The following is a 25,441-nucleotide window of genomic DNA, read 5'->3' as shown; positions in this document are numbered from 1 at the left end:
TCATGGACAATTGGGATTTCTACCGGGACCCCCGTAGTAGATGTAACCTTCATCGGCATGGCGCAAATCATAGCAAGTGGGTCTTGTAATGATATTGTCAATTCCTTGGAAGGCTTGAAGATGGTTGGATTGGTCAACTATTTGAATGTTTTTGAAGTAGCTTGCTTTGCCGAAACCTTCTCCTGGGAAATGGCCACTGCCCATCTTTGTGGATGTGTGACCACCATTTAATTTTAGGTTCACAACCTCCCCTCCCCATTCTATCAAGGAGGCACTATCTGACAAATCGCGGAACAACGAAGAAGGCCAGTAGCCTATTGGAGATAGATTCCCATACTGCAGCCACCAATTACCTGATATTGGATCCTGCGCAAAAAATAAAAACCATATGAATATTTATTGTGATTTACAGATGAAAAGTGAAAAAGTAATTAAATATGACTATTGTAGTTTCGCTACACCGAGAGTTTAGGAGTTAGGACAAGAAGTAAAATCACCCGAATTTTTGTCTTTACCTTCCAGATTAATAAAGTGATTTCATATTCGCGTCCACCATAGCTAGAAATAGGGTAGATGACAGCACCTAATGCTATGTCCCTGTTGACTTGAATGAATCCAGAGCAGCCTAGGTTGTAGCAGCCCGTTGATCGGTAACTATCACTCTAAAATTTTCAGGGCAAAATATAAGAAGCCACCCAATTTTTATAAACTTTAGCCATCTATCAAAATAAAGAATGTCCGCAGCACCTCATGTCTTTCATATAATCGTCCAGAAAAGAACCGAAAAACTCGAAACAATGAACAATCCAATTCACTAATATTTAATGAGAAAAATTTATTAAAAAAAAGACTTATGGAAGACAAGGTAGGAGAACATGAGGAAAGAAGAAGCTAATAGAGACAGCACATAGAGGACCAGAGAAAAATGAAGGAATATTAACTTACAGTCCAGTAAGCAAATAGTCTTGTTTTATCGTCTCCATACAGACTTGGACAAACCTGAATTTTTTTTTTTTTTTTTCCCAACACCAAAGAGTAACCAGCTGAAGTTAATTAATGCATGAAGAGCAGACTTTCAGAATTTCACAAAACTAAAACTACTTTCTTTTTATTCGAAATTGAAACAATAGCATACATGCCAGCCAGCTTCGACGGTATTGAGTTGCTCTACAGGACCCGCACTAACCCAAAGCTGACTTAGACTGAACTCCTTTCGCTCTTGCACCATCGGGTTCCACACATTTATTTGTGCCTTCGCTCCGTAGTACTTACCGCCCCTTGCATAAACAACCGCATGCTACTCGAGAAGACCCACCAACAAACACAAATGAGAAAGGCGAAGAAGCATGGGAAAGAAATGGAAAAGTAAGAGATGCTTTGTTTCTGAGCTACTCCTTTTCATATATTTTCAAAACTATATACCTCATGTGCATCGCCAGACACTTTCGAATATGAAGGATTGGGATTTGGGATTGTCCCCGGGCTCTTCTTCCCATATCTCTCGATAGGGCTGGCTCTCAGCACATCATCTTTTTTGGTCCTCCTAATAGGGATGGTATCCTCCGGGCACCTCCCATTTTGATGCCAAAGCTGAGGTATGGAGCTACTTTCGTCATTCTCATCGTATAGGCCTGACGGGAAGAAACTTGGCCTCATCTGAAGATTTTGCACAAAGTGAAGACAAAGTACATAAAAAGACCACCAGGTGCAAAAATAGGGGAAGAATTCGAGAAGAAAGAGGAAGTGAGCGGGAAAGAGAGCGCACCTGGACAGTGTGGTTTTTAAGTAAAGGATGATCAAAGGCTGGCTGATGAGAGATATGAACACAATCTATGATATCTCCGTCCGGGCTCTTTTTAAAAGAAAAACAGATATTAGAACATATGAAATCACCAATTAAGACGCATTATGGTGAAAAATGCCAAAAATAAGTACAATAAAAGAGGAAGAATACTATACATGATTGTATTGGATGAACGAAAAGAGTAACATTTTTATTTTCAAAAAGTGCCAGAATAAAATGCTAACAAATTGGAAAAAGAGCATAGCTTAAGAATTTTTAATGCTTAAATAAGTACAAAGGAATCATTTAAACTCCATAAATTAGATGGAATACTGCAAGTAAATAATAGATAACAAAATATTTTAAAAGAAACACCATAAAATTCCTTGCTTTATACAAGTATTGTACAAAAATATTTTCTTGCCACCGTTCTTCCAACAATATTATGTATAATATATTTTCTTTTACCATTTTTTGTCCATAGAATGACCCAGATTTTTTTCAGCTACCATTTCTTGTTTTATGCAAGCATTGTACAAAAATTCCTTTCAAAAGATTAATATTAAATTAAAGAAATTCTAAACCAAATTAAGGTTCTTTTTTAAATAATTAAAAAAGTAAATTCTTTGTAAAATAGATTTTTAATTTAAAAATAACTCAAAAAATTTATTGAAAACTCTCTCAAAATGAATAAAAACAAATTGACCCCAAAAAACCAAAAAAAATCCAAAAAAAGAGTATATGAAAGAAATATTGGATGGCAAACCTTAATACTCTTGACGGCAGGTTTATTCAATTGCTTCAGGAGCTGTTGAAGCTCCCATTGCTGCATCATGGCCTGTGTCATGGCCTCGATGCACCATAAGGAAATTATCATAGGCAATAACACCACCAAACCATAGCTCATGCTGACATACATCTTTATGGTGCCCTTCTTTCAACCCCTTTTCAATAAAAATAAAACAAATATATCATCCAATATATAAAACAAAATTTCTTCTCTCTCATTGTTGTTTATATATCAAAGTATATCTTACATTAATCAAGTGTATCTTATATATTACCATTTATTGGAAAATATATCAATTCTTGGGCATATCTACTCATCAAATTAATGTTACATTGATTATTTTCTTTTCTTCCCCCAAATAATCAAAGTTTAGATGTCTTTCCTTTCGAAAGACATTCAAAATCGAAGAAACAATCATATGAATTTCTATCCAACACTACTTGCTAATGATTTCAAATGATGTCAATTTAAAGTATATCTTAGATAATCAAAAGTATCTTATATTATCATTTACCTAAAAAGATATGGCTCCTAAGGCATATCTTATCATCATGCATTAATTGTGGTTGTGGTGGTCAATCCCAGAGCACCGGCAACGTGCGGTGGATGTGGGTGGTGGAAACCTACAAGCAGCAGCGACCGGCTAACCAAAAAAAAAAAAAAAAGGGAAATTGGCCAAAAATGGGGAACACACAGGATTCTTTATGTTTTGAGCATTAGTCATCCATCAACGGGCATTGATCCACCATATGATCTTTAGGAGACCCATGGAGAACTTGATCCATGGCTCCCCAACAAAGAACAGCCACGAAGATGGCCGAAAAAGGGAGAGAAGTGATCAAAAATTAGAGGATGGGATTTTTAACTTGATTCAGGTGAAATCAACGTTGGTGCCATACCCCAAACCCAGCACGTGATAGATGCTGTATACTTGCAAGATCGATCCTAAAAGCATGCAAGGCTACAAATCAAATCATAAAACTTTTAAAATAATAGTAATAATAGCCCTTTAATCCTTGAAAATCAATTTAGTGAAAATCCAATTAAATTATTTTCTATAGCAAATATCTTTACATAACTTAAATCATAATATTCCATCCAAATAAAATATCCATAATCAAACTAAGCTAAAAATCTAGAAAGCTCAAATATCTTTAAATGATTTGGTGCACTCTCCCATATCCCAAGGAATCATTATTTATGATCTAAAAAAAATAAAGAATAATGAGCTATACTAGTCCAGTAAGCAACATAATACATCAGATGTGGGAACTAAATATACTGAGCAAATAAATCACATAATATTAGCTAGAAGGAGTAAGTCTCAAATAATATATATTTATTTAAAAATAATTATTTTTATATACTAATACTAAACTCAACAGCAAGCTACACCTATGTAACCCAGTGGCATGGATTTAATAACAGAACACATTACACAAAGTGCCAGATAATTAATAGATGTCACTATCCCAATCATCGATGGTTTGGTGTCGAAACTAGTTTCTTAAGTTATAAGTCGACAAGTCCAATATATAAACCCCATTCATGGGGCCGCATCATAACCATGCTAAGAACATATATATATATATAAAAGCAATTTCACAAGTTTTTCAATCAAAATTTTCAAATCTATTTCTCAAATCAAATCATATGTTCAAAATAAATTATTTTCAAGAGTAAGATAATACATACTTTATCTTTTTTTCAACTAAAAATAAAGAGCATAAATCAAATAACTAATTATAATTTTTCAAAGCTCATTTGAAAACATACTTGAAGCATTAGGTTACTTATGTGTCATGCCTCAAAATCTGAGTTCAATCAAACAGATCAAATGGATAGATTCAAAATTATTAAAACTCAATTAATTAGTCAATTTCTTAAAAGCCCATCAATAAGAAATCCCAAACAACCAAAATAGATCAAGGGACCGAAATAATCCAACTAGGGGTATGACTAGGATGGCTTCATATTTGAATCAAGATATAGATCAAGGATTGGGCAATCAAATGGTGAAGCCAAATGACCCTAAATCAATCAGTTTAGATAATATTATATCATCAAAGGTCAAAGTAGGATACAAGTCAAACACCACAATCAAGGATGATCAATTCTAACAGGATCTCAAAAAAGCCAAGGTGGAAGCTAGTGCAATGTTTGACGATGATAATCAGGGAACAATTTGATCAAATCACTTCATCTAATCAAGATCACTTAAAATATAATGATTTAATAAAGATTAACAAAGATCAGATCTCATGATGCTCAATAAAGATTCAGATGGTGTAGGCATATTGTCCGACTGATAAAGTGGTTCAAAATTTCTTATTGGAATCAACTTAGATTCAAAGCAATAGATCGGATTCACTAGGCTCATAAATCACATAAAGAGAAAATATCAAAGGAGAGAGAAATTAATAAGATGGAATAGGATTAATCATGCGATACTGTCTAAGAACTTGATTAGTCTAATTAGGGTGATTTAATCAAATCATGGTTGAATTAGTGCATAAAATAGTTTAATAAAAATCATAGATAATTGAATTTAATGGTATCCAGACCTAGCGAAGATGGATGCCAACATGTAGTTCAATGATAGATGACGAAAACATGGCTAGAGATGGCGACTGATAGGAACGTTGGAAATTAAGTCAAAACAAGGCCAAAAAATAATTTTTTCCCTTGGTAAATTCTAGTCCAAACCAACTCACTAGCAGCTGAGCCTCCAGCTTTGATTAGAGTCCATTATAGAGGAAGTCCCAAGGCCCTTGGCGATGAACACAGATGATGAGGATGATCAAAAAAAGGAGGAACATGCTGAAAATTAGATCTAAAAATAGGGAAAATCATAAATCAGGATTTTCAAAAATTTTTGGTAGAAAAATCGATAAAAATTCAAGCTTAGGACCCATAAATTGATTGAAGGGAAGATGATTTGAGCATTTTAGCTAGTCTTTTGATGAAGATTGTCTCAATTTTTAGTGGTTGGACTAAGTTTAACTGCTGATAATGTAAGAAGAAAAGCAGAGAAAAGGGCAATAAACAATGATGATCTTTGGTGATTTTCTTACAAGAAAAATCAAGAAGTTTGGGGCCTTTAAATAGATTTCATTAGGAAGAATTTGTGAATGATTTTAACTAAAATTTTTGAATGTTTTAAGGTCTCCCGATCGGAAGAGAACTCCTTTGGGAGTTCTCTACATATTTCCCTACTCCTACATGGTAAGTCCAATTTCCAGCAAGTGCTGACCCTAAGAAACCCCCTTTTTTTGTCAATCTGCTTTAAGATGCATGTAATTAGGGTTAGGGTATTACATTCTTCCCTTGTAAAAAAAAAAATCATCCTCAAAATTTTTCTTACCTCAGATTTATAATTAAAGTCTTATCCTCAAACATTTTGATATTCTAATTCTTGATACAAATTCATCATTAAATCATTTCATATGGAAAAGATCAATACCTCAAAACTTGATATGAATCAGAACTATCCACTTTTGGGAGTCAAAATTAGCATCTTTATTCTAGATAAGGATATCAAATTTCTATCAAAAACATCAACTGCCCTCAATTTAATTGATCTACCACAAGATCATAAACAAACTTTAATATACTCTCAATAGATGAACATTCGAGTATAAGATCTAAGATTGATAAAATATTTGAGTATAAAATCTAAGATTGATGAACATTCTAATATTTTTTCTAACAAATAGAGATGTATAAACTTCAAATATAGGAAAAAGAAAATTTGCCTATAAACATCCAACTCCAAGATCAAAAATAGATGGTCCAGTAATCCAAGACTCAAAATGCTAAAAATTTTCTTAACAAGGTAGATAGGAGATATACTGATGAAAATCATATAGCGATATCTCAAATAATTTTAAATCAAAATTTTTATTATTTCCATTATCAATGAAATCCTTTATAAAGAATATCAAATTATAATGTCTATCATAACTTCTAACTCAAAAATTAATATTATTGATCTATTCAAAATAATCCAGATCACCATACTCCCATTGCATGCTTTGATTTAAACCATCAAATTTCCTTAGATGCACTAATTGGCTTTCCATCAAAATATGCTATTGTGTATCATAAATTAAGTTAAAGAATTCCAAATTCAAAGAGAAGCTATAGTTTAAGTCTCATCCCTAATCAACCTCAAGCATATCAATCTTTACTAACTATTGAGCAAATAACCACATTTAAATTCATCATATGATCCATATACAGGTGTGAAACTCAAAGAATATTCTAGTCAAGCATCATAAAAATCTTTTCTACCCCAAACTTTAAATAACTTCTTATGGATGAATCCTAATTGCCTCCAAAGTAATTAAATTCAAGCTGGAAGTAACATCATGGTATACCCAATATCAAATTGAACTTCCAAATTTACTTAAATAACAAATAAATAAATAATCATAATGCATGATAGTATTTCATGACAAATCCTCTTACACTTAATTTGAATCCAAATCTAACAAATCAGAACTATAAGCACAAATTATTCTACTCTCAGAATTCTCAAGCTGCTCATTATACTTTGACTATATATAAGTATAGTGAGGTGGCATTCTAATTTCACAAAAATAAAATAATAATCACAAACGAGATTCAATTAAGATAACTCATATTTATCAACATGAAGGCAAAAGAGATGTCTCATAGCCTAGTTCTATCCAACTCTTAATCTTTCTGATGAGTTCTAAAAATACTAAAATATATTACGTTTACTATCACAATCTTGTTACAATCCTTAATAATCTTAAATCTGGCTTTGATACCACTTAATCTATCATTTTCCCAACCACGCATGTGACAGACGCCACATACCTGCAAGACAGACCCTAGCTAGCTACAAGCATATGCATCACCCCACATCTAGATTATCGAAGCCTGAGAGGAGGACATCGAAGAGTATCGAGCTGCTAGAGAGTTGAAGCTATGGCCGAATCCTATGATCTGGCTTCTACTTATCCCTTTGGTGGCCTTGAGCCATCCCTTGAGGTCAAGGAAGGGTTGAAAGGATGGGTCCTACTGTGATATAAGATACTCTGCATAATCTATCTATATAATTTAAAAATTTATTGATCCATATATATCACTATAAAAATTTAATAAATAATATTTTAAATTTTTACCACGATCTATTGAGATCTAGGATCTAAGTAATCACTAGTCCTCCTAGATTGATGTGTGGCCACCCATATCTACAACTGTCCTGGTTCACGACCCAACTATCATGCCTATAATAATAAATAATAAAATTAAATTAATTAAAATATATATGATCCATTCAATATGAAATTAATTTAAGTATAAAATTTTATTAATCTATCAGCTACAACATATGTGCCAATGAAGCTGCCAATGTGCTTGATCGGATCTTGCTGGTAGTCCAATTTTGTTGTGCCTTCTCCTGCCTACCAGAATCCACCTTAGTGCTCCACTAATCACAAAAGGCCTCCCATATGTCTGTCCGCATCTAGTGATCTATATAAGACTTTCAGTCTAATGCTGACTCAAAATTGGAGTGCTTTATGATAGACTATTTAAGGCTATACACCCATCTCAGAGCCTATGTGTGGCCACCTCCTCGAAGGATTGATAGCTAGTCTCCTCATCTAGAGGAGTTTCGAATCAGTATTACTCCTGCAAATAGAAGCAAGTGTGTATTAATAAATAGAATACAAATCTATCATGAATTTAAAAATTAAACATCTTTGACTTATCAAAAATATCTCCTAGATTGCATCACAAGCCCCTCGACAGCCAACTGAAGAATACGTTCATCGGCCATAGCATTAATCATTGAATTATCTTGATAGCCACACAAGGCACCCCAGGCTCTTCAAATATACTACAAAATTGATTTTGAACAATAAATATTGGACTCTAAAATGGCTAAATTTTAAACATATTCCATGAAAATATAATATTTACAAGCAGCTCTGAATGTAGATAAGCTCTCTATCCTCGGATTGAGTTAGAGATGCCACGAGGTGGACGGATCTTCTACTACGTCGCTGACTCTGAGAGGTGGACACCGCTTCATATGATTATAGGATCACTGATGACCCCATATCGTCCAAATCTGAAAGTATCAAGATATCATAAAGAATGTTATATTAGATAATAAAGGATAAAATAATATAAAAGAGAATATCTAAAATATTAAAGTTTACTGCGTGGTATGTGTGGTGCAAAACCATATGAGCTGGCTGCATGAGAGCTCTTCCTCGGCTGTAACGGCTTCGGTCACCGAAAGACATAATCTATAATCTCTAAAAATAAAAATAAATAGGTTCACAGATTAATTATACAATTATAGATGGTAATGCAAGATTTAAAATGATACAAGCATGATATTCTATATCAATTCGAATTGATCAGTACATTCTATACCGTATCGTACCATATCGATAGGGAACCAATCCAACTCAGACTGATTTTTTGGGATACGCACTGAACCACATCATACTGATCGATACGATATGGTTCAAGGTCGAACCGCCTGAAATCAGATTTTTTGGATTTGTTTGGTACAATTGAGGGTCGATTCGATACATTTTTTTTCTTTTTTTAATGCTGCTAAGTAGGATTTTTTTATCATTGATATGATATGGTACGATACGGTACAGTATGGTATGGTACAATATCAATCAGAAATCAATATGGATCTCGATATCGGTATGGTATGGAATTGATATCATCAATATAATATTGTACGGTACGATATGATACCGTATCGATCAGAAATCGATACAGATCTTGATATCAATTTCTGAAACCTTGGATGCAAAATAAGTATTTAAAATAATTCAAGGTAATGCAAGATATAAAATGATACCAGAAGGTTGCGGTGATTCTGAGTTCGCAAGAGAAATCTCTCAAGGTTGGGAGCAAGAGAATGAGAGCAGCTAAAGGTGATGTTCTGGATGTGAGATATAAGAGCTTGGATGCCTAGGTGGAGACTGTCGTTGAGAGGTGCATGGACTTGGAAGAGAAATCCAAGAAAGGAGAGGTGAGGCTTTGAAGAAGAGTCTCCGAGCTAAAGCAGAAGCTTCACGAGGAGAGGCATAAGAGTGCTTCACTGGAGGCGAAGCACAGGGAGTCAGAAGTCTAGAAGTTTATCACCAGCAAGGAGCACTACTTATCGACCTCTTCAGATATTTTGTACCCTTTGAGTTCTTAATCTAATTCTTTCTCTTCTTCCACTTCTTCATCTTCTTCCTCTTCTTCTTTTTTTTGGATAGGATTGACTTTTAAAACAAACTCAGAATGATCTATCTCCTTATGTTGGCCATCACATAGGAGAAAACCTAGAGCATCCAACTTTGCATCTATGAAAGACTAATAAACTTGTCATGCTCCAAACCCAACACCCAAGATGGATACGTGATGGCCGCACACTCCTTAGAGCAATTCCTAAAGAATATGCAAGGCCAAAATAATTTATTACAACTTCAACATCCATAATATCTAATTTTAAAAATAATTAGTAAAATATATATAATTACAAATAAAATTTTTTCAATCCTCTGATCATGTATCATGACACTCTATCTATACATCTACTCACTCGTAAATCCATATCATAGCCAACCATGAGCATCCTGTAACTCTGAGAAGAAAAAAAAATAAAGAGGTGTGAGCTTTACAGTCAGTAAGAATTCTTATATCATACTAATATAATAATATAATCTGAAAATAAAGATAAGTAATAAAATATTAAATTCTATATTCAATATCCAAAATAATATAAATATCTATAAATTATCTGTCTTGTCAAAAGGGATGCATCATCATATGTTAATGGGTCAAATACTTTTGTTCAACAATTATTTTATGTCTTATCTTTCATTTCTCTTTTCATTATCACATGATCTTTAATTTTTTTTTTCTGGCTTTGAACTAACCAAGTCTATACCTCAATCTCCATCTGAATAAATTTTCACTCAAAAGCCTCTCAAAGCTATCCCAGAATGAGCACCTGGCTGGCTGTTCCATATACAAAAGCTCGTGGGGGGCTGTCCCAGGTATAAGCTCCTGACGGACTGTCTCAAGCATGAGCTCCTGACCGGCTGATCTACTATAAGCCAGTGGGGGCTGTCCCAGATATAAGCTCCTGACGGACTGTCCCACATGACAAGGCTAGTCTAAACCATATCTTTTTCATTTAATCATTATATATTGATTTCATCAAATCAATTTTGATTTACGCTATGATAAAATTAGATATGTCATATCCATATAATTATGCCATCAATCATTGATATATATATATATTGACATAACATACTCATGCTCAAAAATCATATAAGTAAATAACGGTGTCTCAGATATAGCAAATTCATCGATCACGAATTCAATGAAGCAAAATCAACGATACAATACCAATGATAAAATAGTATATATAATGGTAATCGTATACAGAGATTCTTACCTCTATCAGTGATCGATCTAAATGCAGAATTCGATGAGCTCCTCAATCTATAAATCCAAAATCAAGATATTTTGCTCCATATCTTTTTGTACAATAATTACATCTCTACATGATCAGGATTAAATATAAAAATTATATATAAAAAAATTATAGATAAATAATTCTAATAATATAAATCCAGAACCTCTCTTAGAATTAGCTAAAATTGAGATTTGTCTAAGTATCTAGACCCTCCATTGATCTACAAGACTTCTAGAGAGAGAGAAAATTCATAAAGAGAGAAATAATTTTAGAGAAAAAAAAATTTAGAGAGAGAAAGTAGAGAGAGAATCTTCATATCCTTCAGATGAGACAATCATGATGGAGATCATCAGAGATCATATCAGAGTGACTCAATATGGATTAACCATGATCGATATTATAAATTTTAAATAAGGATCGGGCTGGGATCAAATCTATTGCATGAATTTCAAAGCAATCTCAGATTAACTTATTTTCATCTCAAGTTTATCTTATAGTCTGTGATGCAGTTAGTAAGAGAATAGAAAGACCCTAGAGAGACAAAATCCATAAAGAGAGAGAAAAAGTTTAGAGAGAGAAAATCTAGAGAGAGAAACTCACTAGGTTTATAATCTAGATAGAATCTTTCTCGATGTCTTCTTATCCAAAAATTGATCTCCTATATATATTAAATCAAATTTTTTTTAAAAAAAAAAAATCTTTTATTGGGGTTTATCAAGATCCTCACCCTTGTTCTTGATATTTTTTCTTCCCAAATTTCCTTAACCATCTAAAAAAATATATTGATTAATTAATTATTTAATTTATTAACTATTTAATTTTATTTTTTTCTTTTCTTTTCTTTTTCCTTTCTTTTTTTCTTTCCTCTTTTTCTTTTCTTTTCTTTTTCTTCTTTTTCTTTCTTCCTTCTTCTTCTTCCCGTGGTCTCTTTTGGGCAAAAACAGGGGACCGTGTGGTCCCCCCATTGATCGATTGATCAGAGGTGCGGTCGGCATGGTAGTGGCCGAACGACAAACCCACAGCCCAGAGAAGCCAAACCAACGATCGACGGTGACTGTCGACACCGAAAAATCAAGAAAAATCGACGAAAACAAGGAACCTTTTCCCCAACAAAATCTGGCAAACTCAATCACCGACGGTCATGCACACAGGTAAGGGAAGAAAGGGGAAGAAGGGAGGAAGAGGAGCCAAGGCTTATCTTAATCTCTGGTGACATCTCCGGTGAGAAATCGAGGCGAGCACGATGAAGGCTTCCACGGGCAAATTTCTGACGATCGTCATCGTTGGCTCTCAATTTCTTGATAGGAGGGAGAGAGGAGAGTTCTCCTCCTTAAATACGATCAGACCGGAGTGTTTTCCGACTCCGATTAGGAGCTAATCAGGAGGAAGAAGAAGACTCCCATAGGGAGTCTTCTTCATTCTTTTTTTTTTATGGGATTTGGGCTTCTCAGGTTTTGGGCCTGGTCCGAGGCCCAAATGAGCCAGGTATTACATTCTCCTCCCTTCAAATAATTTTATCTTCAAAATTAAGTTACATTATTTGAGATATTTTCATGCTTCCGATAATATCTTACATATTATTTATTTCTTATGATCTTGTTATAACAAAATTATTTAAAATCTTAACCTCATTCTATTTTAATTTTTCGAAGAGCAATAATTTTTATACTTATATTAACATACCACAGGTATTTGTTCTAATACATTCCACTCGAAATTCATAATTATCTCAGACTACCGATGATGGAAAAAAAATCGAACATTTAACACTCTTCACAATCATCAATTTTTTTTTCTTCTTTTGACCTTCCAACAAACTTAACAGATGGACTTTCATCTAAAAAAAATCTCAATCTTCTATGTAAGTTCGAGTAACAATATTAAATTTTAAAAATTAAAATCTGCGTTAAGATATTCTAAGTTTGAACTAATTACAGAACTATCAAGCTGTTTATAATAAACTTGAGATATCTAAGATTTCTTGATATTATCTATAATGAAATAATCTATTGACAAAAAATTATCCGACTATGCTTAAATTAGATCAAGATCAGTAACATCCTTTCATTATCAATAAAATTCTTCTTTATTTATGACTAATAAATTTCATAATATCTTCTGATTTAAAAAATTAATATTTTTAATCAATTTAAACCACCATACTTTTACGGTGCACTCTGATCTTAACTTACCAAATTATATAAATCTATCAAAATAAATATCCTCGTATGTTAAATCAATCAAAGGCAAGTCCAAGTTTTAAATTTCATATAAAACTTAGGATAAAATTTTAAATTTTTTTATCTTTACTATTCTTAGGCATAGTATATCAAAATTAAATCTTCATCTACTTCCTATGTTTGAAATCATTACATAAGTTTCATCACTCTTCTAGAATTTAATATGTTTCAAATTTATTTGAGCTAACCTTCGATTTATCTTACAATCATTTAGACAACTTTCAAACCAATCTTTCTTTGCAAAAAAGAATTAACTCCAACTTGAACAAACTAGAAAAACTCAAGTCAACATCTTTGTAAGTAGAATCAACTTAGTTATTTCTTATAGAGCTCTCTTCATCACAGTCCTTAATATTAATCGATAAATTCAGATAAAATCTTGTCCCTTATATAAGTTATTCAAAATTTAACAATAACAAGATACCTTAAATCAGCTTTAAAATCCAAACTTTGACTTGAATAATTAATACACTCACTATCTTCAACAATCACAAAAAAAATTAAAAAATCTAATCCAAGATGGTAATATGAATTATTAAAGATTTCATCATGATGTATATATCATACTCTAACAAAACTAATTTTTTTATTCAATTTAAAAATAACATCAAAATTCTTTAGATCCACTTAGAAAAGTAAACTTTTGACTTGAAATTCAATACAATTTATAAGATCAAAATAATCAAATCCAAATATAATATTTCGAATAACCAAAGATTTCACCAAGATGTGTATCTCATGTTCTCATAATAAAATTCAAATATATTTTTCATCTAAAACTAAGTTTCATATATGACATTTTATAGGTTTAATGCTCAAAAATATTTTTCTCTCGTATAATGTAATTTCTTCTTAGACCACATCCTAGCTAACTTCCTTCTGATAAATCTAAAAATTTGTGATGATCAGATAATTAACATCAAAATCAGAATAGTTATCATGATCTCCATCCATAATAGTTTAGTATTCTAAAGTCATTGAATATACCCAACATAACATATCAATACCTCTCACTTCATTCCAAAGTCAACACTTTCATACTCAGGTCAATCCTACTAATTGAAATCCAAGATATAACTTGTCAGTTCTATTATAGACCTCATATACTACTTATTTCATCATAGTATCTATTGATTCGAAATCTAAATATTGAATCATATTTTTTATACCTATCATGTTCCTCGTGATCATAACTTAAGTTTAAATATCACTAAAGTCATAATTTTGAATAATTATAATCTTAAGATCAATACTACTTAAGTCATATTCTCTAGTGATCATAACCTAAACTTTGTATCATTCTATTGTGTCCTTAGTAATCATAACCAATGCTCTGATATCATTCTATCACGCTTTGAACCCAACACTCAGGTCAGATACGTGATAGCCGCACACTCCTTAGAACAAGTACTAAAGAATATACATGGTCAAAATAATTTATTACAATCTCAACATCCATAATATCTAATTTTAAAAATAATGAGTAAAACATGTATAATTACCAATAAAATTTTTTCAATCCTCTGATCAGATATCATGACACTCTATCTATACATCTGCTCACTCACAAATTAATACCATAGCCAACCATGAGCATCCTATAACTCTGAGAACAAAAAGAAAAATGGAGGGGTGTGAGCTTTACAGCCCAATAAGAATTCTCATATCATACTAATATAATAATATAATTTGAAAATAAAGATAAATAATAAAATATTAAATCTCATGTTTAATATCCGAAATAATATAAACATCTATAAATTATCTGTCTTATCAAAAGAGATGCATCATCATATGTTAATGGATGAAATACTTTTGTTCAACAATTATTTCATGTCTTGTCTTTCATTTCTATTTTTATTATCACATTATCCTTAATTTTTTTTTTTGACTTTGGACTAACCAAGTCTATACCTCAATCTCTATCTGAACAAATTTTGACTCAAAGACCTTTCAAAGCTGTCTCAAGATGAGCTCCTGGCTGGCTATCCCACGTATGAAAGCCCATGGGAGGCTGTCCCAAGCATAAGCTCCTGACGGACTGTCCCAGACATGAGCTCCTGATCGAGTGATTCACGTATAAGCCAAAGGGGGGCTGTCTCAGACATAAGCTTCTGACGAGCTGTCTCATATGATAATACTAGTTCAAACCATATCTTTTTTATTTAATCATTATATGTTGATTTTATCAAATCAATTTTGATTTACATACATATGAGGTAGGAGAACATGAGGAAGAAGAAACTACTAATAGAAACAACACACATAGAGAATGAGGGAAAATGAAGGAATGTGAACTTACAGTCCAGGAAGCAAATAGTCTTGTTTTATCATCTCCATACAGACTTGGCATAACCTGATTTTTTCCACACCAAAAAGTAACCAGCTGACGCAAATTAGTGCATGGAGAGAGGTCTTTCAGAAATTCACATAACAAAAACTACTTTTTATTTGAAATTGAAACAATAACATACATGCCAGCCAGCTTCGATGGTGTCGATCAGTTGGATAGGACCCCCAATAATCCAGATTTGAGATCCACTGAACTCAGATTGCTCTTGAACTTTCGGGCTCCACACATTTATGGTTGCCTGTACTCCATTGTACGTAGTTGCATTTACATAACCAATCGCATACTACTCAAGAAAACCAACCAGCCAGCACAAATGAGAACGGCCAAAGAGCAGGGGAAGGAAATGGCAAGGTTAGAGATACTTTATTCCAAAGCAACTCCTTTTCATATATTTTCAAAACTATATATATACCTCATGTCCAGTGTTACTCCAAGTGGGATGTACAGAAGTGGGATTTGGGATTGGCCTATGCCTCTTCTTTCCATATCTTTCGACAGAGGTAGCCCTCAGCACATCCTCCTTCTTGGTCCTCCTAATAGGAATGGTGTCCTCGGGGCACATCCCATTTTGATGCCAAAGCTGAGGTATGGATTTAGTTTCCATCTTTGATGCCAGCTTGCTCTCGTCATATAGGCCCAATGGGTGGAAACTTGGCCTCGTCTGAAGATTTTGCACAAAGTAGAGACAAAGTAAAGAGACCACCAGGTGTAAACATTAAGCGAAAGGGGAAGAATTTGAAAAGAAGAGAAGGTGAGGGGGAAAAGAGAGCACACCTGGATAGCGTGGTTTCTGAGTGAAGGATGATCAAAGGCTGGTTGATGAGAGATATGGACACAGTCTATGATATCTCCATCTGGGCTCTTTTTTGTTTTAAGAATAAAAAAATTAACATTAAAACAAATCAAACCGCAAATTAAGGATCATTATGGTGAATAATGCTAAAAGAAAGTATGGTAGAAGAGGAACTAAGTTTATTAGAAACTAGTTGGGATTGTATTGAACGAGTGAAATACAATAAAAAATTTTATTATTCAAAAGGGACAGAAGACACAAAAAAGCAAATTTTTTGACTTTTGATAAGTATCCTCCGCTTGGAAATTTCAGTTGAGGAGAACCAATATGCAAAAGAAATAAGAGAATTAATTTGAGAATAAACAAATCTGGGAAGAAAAGTAAAATCTATGAAAGATTAGTCAAGACCATACCAATAACAAAAAGTAAAATACTAACAAATTGAAATGAGAGCATGGCTCAGGAATTTTAATGCCCAAAGAAGTACAGAGAACAATTTTTACTCTATAAATCAGATGACAGTACAATGAGTAAATGTAACATTTTTTTAAAAAAGAAGCACAATCAAAATTCTTAATTTAGAAAAATAAAAAATTATAATTTTGATTTAGGAAATCATGCAAGCATTTAACAAAAATATACACTGCTTTATAAAATGTTGTATGTATATGTGTGTGTGTATATATATTACCATTCATTGTACAAAAACATGATCCCAATTTTCCCCAACTGTTAATGGATGAAGATGCGGACAAAAGGGAGGGAAATTTGCTTTATATATATATGTATATATACACACACACACACATACATATTACCATTCATTGTACAAAAAAATGATCCCAATTTTCCCCAACTGTTAATGGATGAAGATGCGGACAAAAGGGAGGGAAATTTGCTGTGCACTGGCACATGGGGTCGAAGCGAGGATGTTACAATAGATCAGAGATTTTCCTCTCTTTTTTTTTTTGACAATAGATCAGAGATTAGGGACATAATGGAATAAGGAATAGGGGCTGATTTGGGAAAATCGAAGATCAGTGAAGTTGAATGAGAGAGATTGGAAATAAGAGTTAAGAGGAAGAAGTTACGAGGCTGGGAGAAAGCCATTGACATTTGGCAAACAAAGTTAAAAAATTAATAAATAGATAACTAATTAATAATTGGTTAAAGTCAATTTTAAATTTTAGCCACTAACAAGGAACGACTACAATGAGTCCCCATATTTTGACAAAAAAAAAAAGGCATAAAAAAAATACTGTAGTGACTCATAAAAGGGGTTTGCAACCAGAGTTAATATGGGAAGAAAACCACATAAACGCATGAAAGATGAGGCAGGAGCACACAAAAATAATCATTTGTTTGGTACAAATGATGGATTGTAGTAAGGATCGATAGAATAGGAGAGATGCATCGAGGAGAGGATGGATAGATTTTACATTCATCCTCTTATGTATTTGATGAAATATGGAAGGATGGATGGGAATAATTATTACCTTTTTTTCATATAGTAAGAATGAAAGATATGATTGATGATATTTATATAACATTTTATTAAAATATTTTTTGATAAAAAATATTATTATTCATAATTCATAACACTTATTTATACTAAAGAAGTAGAAAAATATATAAACTTATAATTTTTATAATTAAAAAATATATAAATATTATCTAAATACTTAATTTAATAAATAATTTAATTAATTAATTGTATATGAATTAGTTTATATATATTATTATATAAATAATTAATTAATTTATATAAATAGTAAATTAGTTTTATGCAAATAGTTACTAGAAAAGTAAATATAAATAAAAAATAGAAGACAATTCTCATCATTTATTTATGATTATAAAAATTATATACTAAAACTAAAATAATTAGTAATAAAATTTAACGGTATATGATTGATGGTAAAGATAAAATAAATATATACATATATAAATAAAATGAATAAAAAAGTAAAAAAGTATTATGATTCTATAAAAAAATTAACGAGAATAATTTTGCCAATGCAGAAACCTGTCCCTCATATGCTTCATCCATTCTTCCTTATATCCTCTCTATTTGTAAGGACACAAATTGATGGACTAAAGTGAATGGACAATTTCTTCTTTTCATCTATCTTTTTTAAGATTTATAAACCAAAAATAGTGGATAGAAGCCATCCATCCTTTTTCTAAGCCCATCCATCCTCCCACTCATGAACCCTACCAAACACAACATTAGTATGAGAGAGATCAAAACTCCTTTTAGAAGATTGATTTCCAAATAAATAATCTCAAAAATCCTTAACAAATTAATTAAGATTATTCTTAAAACCATATATTAACAAATTCATTATAAAATCATATTTTCACTAAAAATAATTTGAAAAATCTTGCCAAAACTCTCTCAGATTATGAATAAGTAGCATATTTTGACCCAAAAAATTAGAAAAATCTCAAAAAGAGAATCTATGAAAATAAATAGGGATGGCAGACTTTGATGCTTTTGATGGCGGGCTTATTCAATTTCTTGAGGTATCGCTGCACCTCCAACTGTTGCCTCATGGGCTGCAAGCCAGCCTTAGCATATGAAAAGTAGATTATCACCAACAATAATACTATTAAGCTATGGCTCATGCTAGCATGTGTTGCCATGGCCCCTTTCTTTTGCCCCCCTTGTCAGTGATACTCGAAACCATCTGATACTATAAATAATATATTTTACATTAATTATTTGCTACTGACTCTCCTTTCTTGTATTTTTTGAAAGTCTATCCAACCATAAAATTGACAGTCCAATTAATTGTTTCTTTTTCCTCCTTTCTAATAACTAAAATTATGACTCTTTCCATAAACAACTCTTTTCGCTACCATGAACTTTGGATAGATTTTGGAATGATGCATTTACTATTTATTGGGAGAACACAAGCACTCTCTTAAATGCAGGCTCAAAAAAATAAAAATAGTTATGTTCGAATCAAATGATTTTTTTTTCTTTCAGTTTGAATTAGGGACAAATGTTTCTCTAAAGTTTTTAGAGCCATTACATCTACTCATTGGATAACTAATCATCAAACATGAAATTTTGATAAAATCATCGTGGTTGTTGTCACGTCCCGAACCCAACATCCGGATCGGATACATGATGGCCGCACACTCCTTAGAGCAAGCTCTAAAGAATATGCAAGGCCAAATTAAATCATTACAACCTTAACATCCATAACAATTAATTTCAACAATAATTCGTAAAACCTTGCATAATTATAAATTAAATTTCTTCAATCCTCTGATCAGGTATCATGACACTCTATCTATCCATTTGCTCACTCGTAAATCCAAGCCATAGCCAATCATAAATATCCTGTAACTCTGAGAAGAAAAAGAAAGATGAAGGGGTATAAGCTTTACAGTCCAATAAGAATTCTCATATCATACCAATATAATAATATAATCTGAAAATAAGGATAAGTAATAAAACATAAAATCTCATGTTCAATATCCGAAATAATTCAAATATCTATAAATTATCTATCTTGTCAAAAGAAATACATCATCATATGTTAACAAGTGAAATATTTTTTTATTCAACAATTGTTTCATGTCTTATCTTTCATTTCTCTTTTCATAATCACATGATTTTTAACCTTTTTTTTTGACTCTGGACTAACGAAGTCTATACCTCAGTCATCATCCGAATCAATTTTCACTTAAAAGTCTTTCAAGACTGTCCCAAGATGAGCTCTTGACCGGCTGTCTCACGTACGAAAGCCCGTGAGAGGCTGTCCCACGCATAAGCTCCTGACGGACTGTTCCAGAAATGAGCTCCTGACCGACTGATCCATCTATAAGCCAATGGAGGCTGTCCCAGGCATAAACTCCTGACAGACTGTTCCATATGACCAGACTAGTCCCTACCATATCTTTTTCATTGAATTATTATATGTTGATTTCACCAAATCAATTCCGATTTACAATGTGATCAAATAAGATATGTCATATCCATATAATCATGCCATCAATCATTGATACATATATATTAACATAATATACTCATGCTCAAAATCATATAAGCAAATAATGGTATCTCGGATATAGCAAATTTATCGATCTCAAATCCAATGATGCAAAATCAATGATGTAAGATCAACAGTAAAATAGCATATATATAATGGTGATCATGTACAGGGATTCTTACCATTACTGGTGATTGATCCAAGCACAGAAATCAATATTCTTCTTCGATTTATGAATTTTGAAAACAAAATATTCCACTCGACATCTTATGCAAACAATCGTATCTCTTCATGATCCTGATCAAATATAAAAATTATATATGAAAAAATTATCGATAATCGATCCTAATAACACAAATCCAGGACTTCTCCTAAAATTATCTAAAATTGAGATTTGTCTGAGTATCTGGACCCTCCATTGGTCCACAAGACCTCTAGAGAGAGAAAATCCATGAAGAGAGAAAAAATTTTAGAGAAAAAAGTTTTAGAGAGAGAGTGGAGAGAATCTTCGTATCTTTCAGATGAAGAAATTATGATTGAGATCATCAGAGGTTATATCAAGGTGACTCAATATAGATTAACTATAATCAGATGCTATGAATTTCGAATAAGAACCAAATCAGGATCCAATCTACTACACAAATTTCGGAGCAATCTCAGGTCATCATATTTTCATCTTAAGTTTACCTTAGGATTCATGATGCAGTTAGAGAAAGAAAGAGAGAGAGTAAAAGACCTTAGAGAGAGAAATTTTAGACAAAAAGTAAAGAGAGAATCTAGAGAGAGAAATTGGAGAGAGAAAGGTAGAGAGAGGAGAGAGAGAAAAAGAGGGAGAGAGAGGAGAGAGAGAAATTTTTTCTCTTTCTTTTTTTTCTATTTTTTTCTCTTTTTTTTTCTTTTTCTTTTTCTCTTTTTCTTTTTCTTTTTCTTTTTTTTCTTTTCTTCTTCTTCTTTCTTCTTCTTTTCTTTTCCGTCTTTCCACGACCTCCCTTGGGCCGAAATAAGGGACGGGCTGAGGGGTTTCGACTTGGCTCCAGTGAGAGTGGTGACTCGGTCGGAGGTTCGGTTGCAACGGCCGATCACATAAACTAGCCGGCGACGAGGTTCGGCCGACAAGCTTTCCTTCTTTTTTTTTTTAATTTCTCAAAAAATAAGGGATCCGTCCCCTTTCTTCATGATTTTCGATCATTGGCCGATCACCGATAGCCAAGCACTCAAGGAAAGAGAGAGAGAGAGAGATGGAGGTCTGATCTCAGGGATGAGACGCCGCAACCGACAGCGTTAGTGGCCGGAAAAGAGAGGAAAAAGTTCTAGCCGAACAGAGGTTTTATGATTCATAGAATTTTCAACGATCCCGACGGCTGGCGAGGAGTCTAAAACCATGAGAAGAAAGAAAAGAGGGAGAGGAAGAAAGATTGAACCCTTACCTGAACTTCGGTGGCCTCTGCGACCTTCGATTTCTGACGAACACAAGAAGAGGGTGCCACGGCTTCCAAGGGAAAAAGGGGAGGAATTGAGCTCAATGATCGTCGGTGGAGGCTCTTGAGAGAGAGGGGAGTCTTATTTATAGAGGGTTCTAGAGTTTTAAAGATCTTAGAACCCTTTTCTAATTGAAATTCATCGGAGAAGAAGACTCCCGTTAGGAGTCTTCTTCCCGTTCTTTTTTTTTGTATGGGCTTTGGGCTTCTCAGATTTTAGGCCTGGTCTAAGGCCCAAAAGGGTCGGGTGTCACATTCTTCCCCCTTCAAATAATTTCATCCTCGAAATTAAGTTATGTCGTTTGAGATACATATTTTAAAGTATATATTCTTTATGTCATTCTCAAACTTTTAATAGTCTGCCTTACATAATACTTATTTCACAAGATTTTGATATAACAAAATCATGTGAGGTCTCAAACTCATTCTCTTCATACTGATTTTTTTTTTTTGAAGAACAGAAATATTTTGATCTTATATTAAAATATCCTAGTTATTTATCTAATACATTCCACTCAAAGTTCATAATTATCTCAGACTACCTATAATATAAAAATAAATAAAGGTCAAATATTGGATACTCTTCACAATCATCGATTTCTTTATTCTCTTGACCTTCCAATTAATTTAATAGATAGACTTTCATCTTAAGAAAATCTCAATCTTCTATGTCAGTTCGAGTCATAATATTAAATTTAAAAAAATATAAGATCTGTGTCAAGACATTCTAAGTTTGAACTAATAACAGAACTATCAAGCTGTTAATAATAAACTTGAGATATTTAGGATTTCTTGGCACTATCTACAATGAAGCAACCTACTGACAAAAATTATTTGGTTATGATCAGATTAGATCAAAATCTATAGCATCCTTTCATTATCAATAAAATTCTTCTTTATTTGCATCTAATGTATTCCATCATAATATCTTTTGAATTAATATTTTTAATCAATTTAATCCACCATGCTTTTGCTGCGCACTCTGATCTTAATTTATCAAATTATATAGATTTATCAAAAGATAAGAATATCTTTGTATGTTAGATCAATCGATAGATCCAACCTTCAAATTTCATATAAAACTTAGGACAAAACTTTAAGTTTCTTTATCTTTACTACCTTTAGATATAGCATATCAAAATTAAATCTTGATCCACTTCCTATGTTTGAAATCATTGTATAAGTTTCATCACTCTTCAAGAATCCAACATATCTAGAATTAATTTGAGTTAACCTTTGATTTACCTTACCATCATTTAGATAATTTTCAAACCAATCTTTCTTTTTAAAAAAAAATTAACTCTAACTCAAACAAACTAGAAGAACTCAAGCCAACATCCTTGTAAGTAGAATCAACTTGATTATTTCTTGCAGAGCTCTCTTCATCACAACCCTTAATATTAATCGATAAATCCATACAAAATCTTATCCCTCATATAAGTCATTCAAAATTTAATACTAGCAAGATATCTTAGTTCAATTCAAAAATCCGAATTTTAACTTGGAAAATTAATATACTTCACCATCTTCAACAATCACAAAAAAAATTAAGAAATCTAATCCAAAGATAGTAATATGAATTATTAAAGATTTTATCATAACGTATATATCATATTCTAACAAAACTATTTTTTTATATTTAATTTAACAATAATATCAAAATATCCTAAATCTACTTAAAAAAGTAAACTTTTGACTTGAAATTCAATGCAACTTGAAAGATCAAGAAATCATATCCAAATATGATATTTTGAATAACCAAAGATTTTATCAAGATGTGTATCTCATATTTTTATAATAAAATTCAAGCATATTTTTTATCTAAATTTGAGTTTTATATATGATCCTCTTATAGATTCAATACTCAAAAATATTTCTTTCTCATATGATACAATTTCTTCTTAAACCATACCCTAATTAACTTCCTTTTGATAAGTCCAAAATTTATAATGCTCAGATAATTATCATTGAAATTAGAAAAAGTATCATTATCTTCAATCATATAAGTTTAATATTCCAAAATCATCTAATGTACTCAACATAACTTATCAATACCTTGCACTTCATTCCAGAGTCAACTCTTCTCATACTTAAGTCAACCTTACTAATTGAAATCCAAGATATAACTCATCAATTTTATTATAGACATCATATACCACTTATGCATAAATTTCATCATAATATCTATTGATTCAAAATCTAATTACTGAATCATTTCTTTTATGTCTATCATATTCTTTATGATCATAATCTAAGTTCAAATATCACTAAAATCATAATTTCAAATAATTATAATCTTAAGTTCAAATACCACTTAAATCATATTCTCTAGTGATCATAACCAAAACTCTAATATCATTCTATTATATTCTTAATGATTATAACCTTAAACTCTGATATTATCTATCATACTCTATTGATTATAATCTCAAAGTTTTGATATCACTTATATGACAATCCCTAGTGACCTTAAACCTGGGCTCTAGTACTATTCTGTCATATCTTAATCACTTATATCATTATCTCTAAATGAACGTAACCTAAGCTTTAAGCTTAGATACCACTCTGTCACATCCTATTGATCTTACATAAAGTTTTGATATCACTTTATAATCTCTAGTGATCTTAAACCTATGCTCTAATATTATTCTATCACATCCTAATCACTTATATCATAATCTCTAATGATCATAACCTAAGCTCTGATACCACTCTGTCACGCTCCGAACCCAACATCCAGGTCGGATATGTGATGGCCGCACACTCCTTAGAATAAGTCCTAAAGAATATGCAAGGCCAAATTAAATCATTACAACCTTAACATCCATAACAAATAATTTCAACAATAATTCATAAAATCTTGCATAATTATAAATTAAATTTTTTCAATCCTCTGATCAGGTATCATGACACTCTATCTATCCATCTGCTCACCCGTAAATTCAAGCCATAGCCAATCATAAACATCCTGTAACTCAGAGAAGAAAAAAAAAGATGAAGGAGTGTGAGCTTTACAGTCCAGTAAGAATTCCCATATCACACTAATATAATAATATAATCTAAAAATAAGAATAAGTAATAAAACATAAAATCTCATATTCAATATCCGAAATAATTCAAACATCTATAAATTATCTGTCTTGTCAAAAGAAATGCATCATCATATGTTAACAAGTGAAATATTTTTTATTCAACAATTGTTTCATGTCTTATCTTTCATTTCTCTTTTCATAATTACATGATTTTTAACCTTTTCTTTCTGGCTCTGGACTAACCAAGTCTATATTTCAGTCATCATCCAAATCAATTTTTACTTAAAAACTTTTTAAGTCTAACCCAGGATGAGCTCCTGGCTGGCTGTCCCATGTACGAAAGCCCGTGAGAGGCTGTCACAGGCATAAGCTCCTGACGAGCTATCCCAGACATGAGCTCCTGACCGACTGATACACTTATAAGCCAGTGGGGGCTGTCCCAGGCATAAGCTCCTAACGGGCTGTTCCACATGACAAAGCTAGTCCAAA

The 25,441-nt window shown here is 32.2% G+C and overlaps 1 protein-coding gene across 1 annotated transcript; it reads right to left on the bottom strand.

Moving 5' to 3' along the window:
* Positions 1 to 24,992, bottom strand: LOC105046495 (protein neprosin-like). Its single transcript, XM_073258763.1, has 8 exons — positions 24,980 to 24,992; positions 18,926 to 19,107; positions 16,420 to 16,506; positions 16,058 to 16,306; positions 1,136 to 1,297; positions 946 to 999; positions 516 to 662; positions 1 to 366 (listed from the first exon to the last, which is right to left on the bottom strand). Exons 2-8 carry the CDS (start codon positions 19,082 to 19,084, stop codon positions 1 to 3), a joined length of 1,224 nt encoding a protein of 407 aa, XP_073114864.1. The 5' UTR covers positions 19,085 to 19,107; positions 24,980 to 24,992.
* Between the last annotated feature and the right edge of the window lie 449 nt (positions 24,993 to 25,441).

The sequence above is a fragment of the Elaeis guineensis genome, chromosome 6 (genome assembly GCF_000442705.2).
Source record: "Elaeis guineensis isolate ETL-2024a chromosome 6, EG11, whole genome shotgun sequence".
NCBI classification, from domain to species: domain Eukaryota; kingdom Viridiplantae; phylum Streptophyta; class Magnoliopsida; order Arecales; family Arecaceae; genus Elaeis; species Elaeis guineensis.
This window is presented reverse-complemented; position numbering and strand designations above follow the sequence as displayed.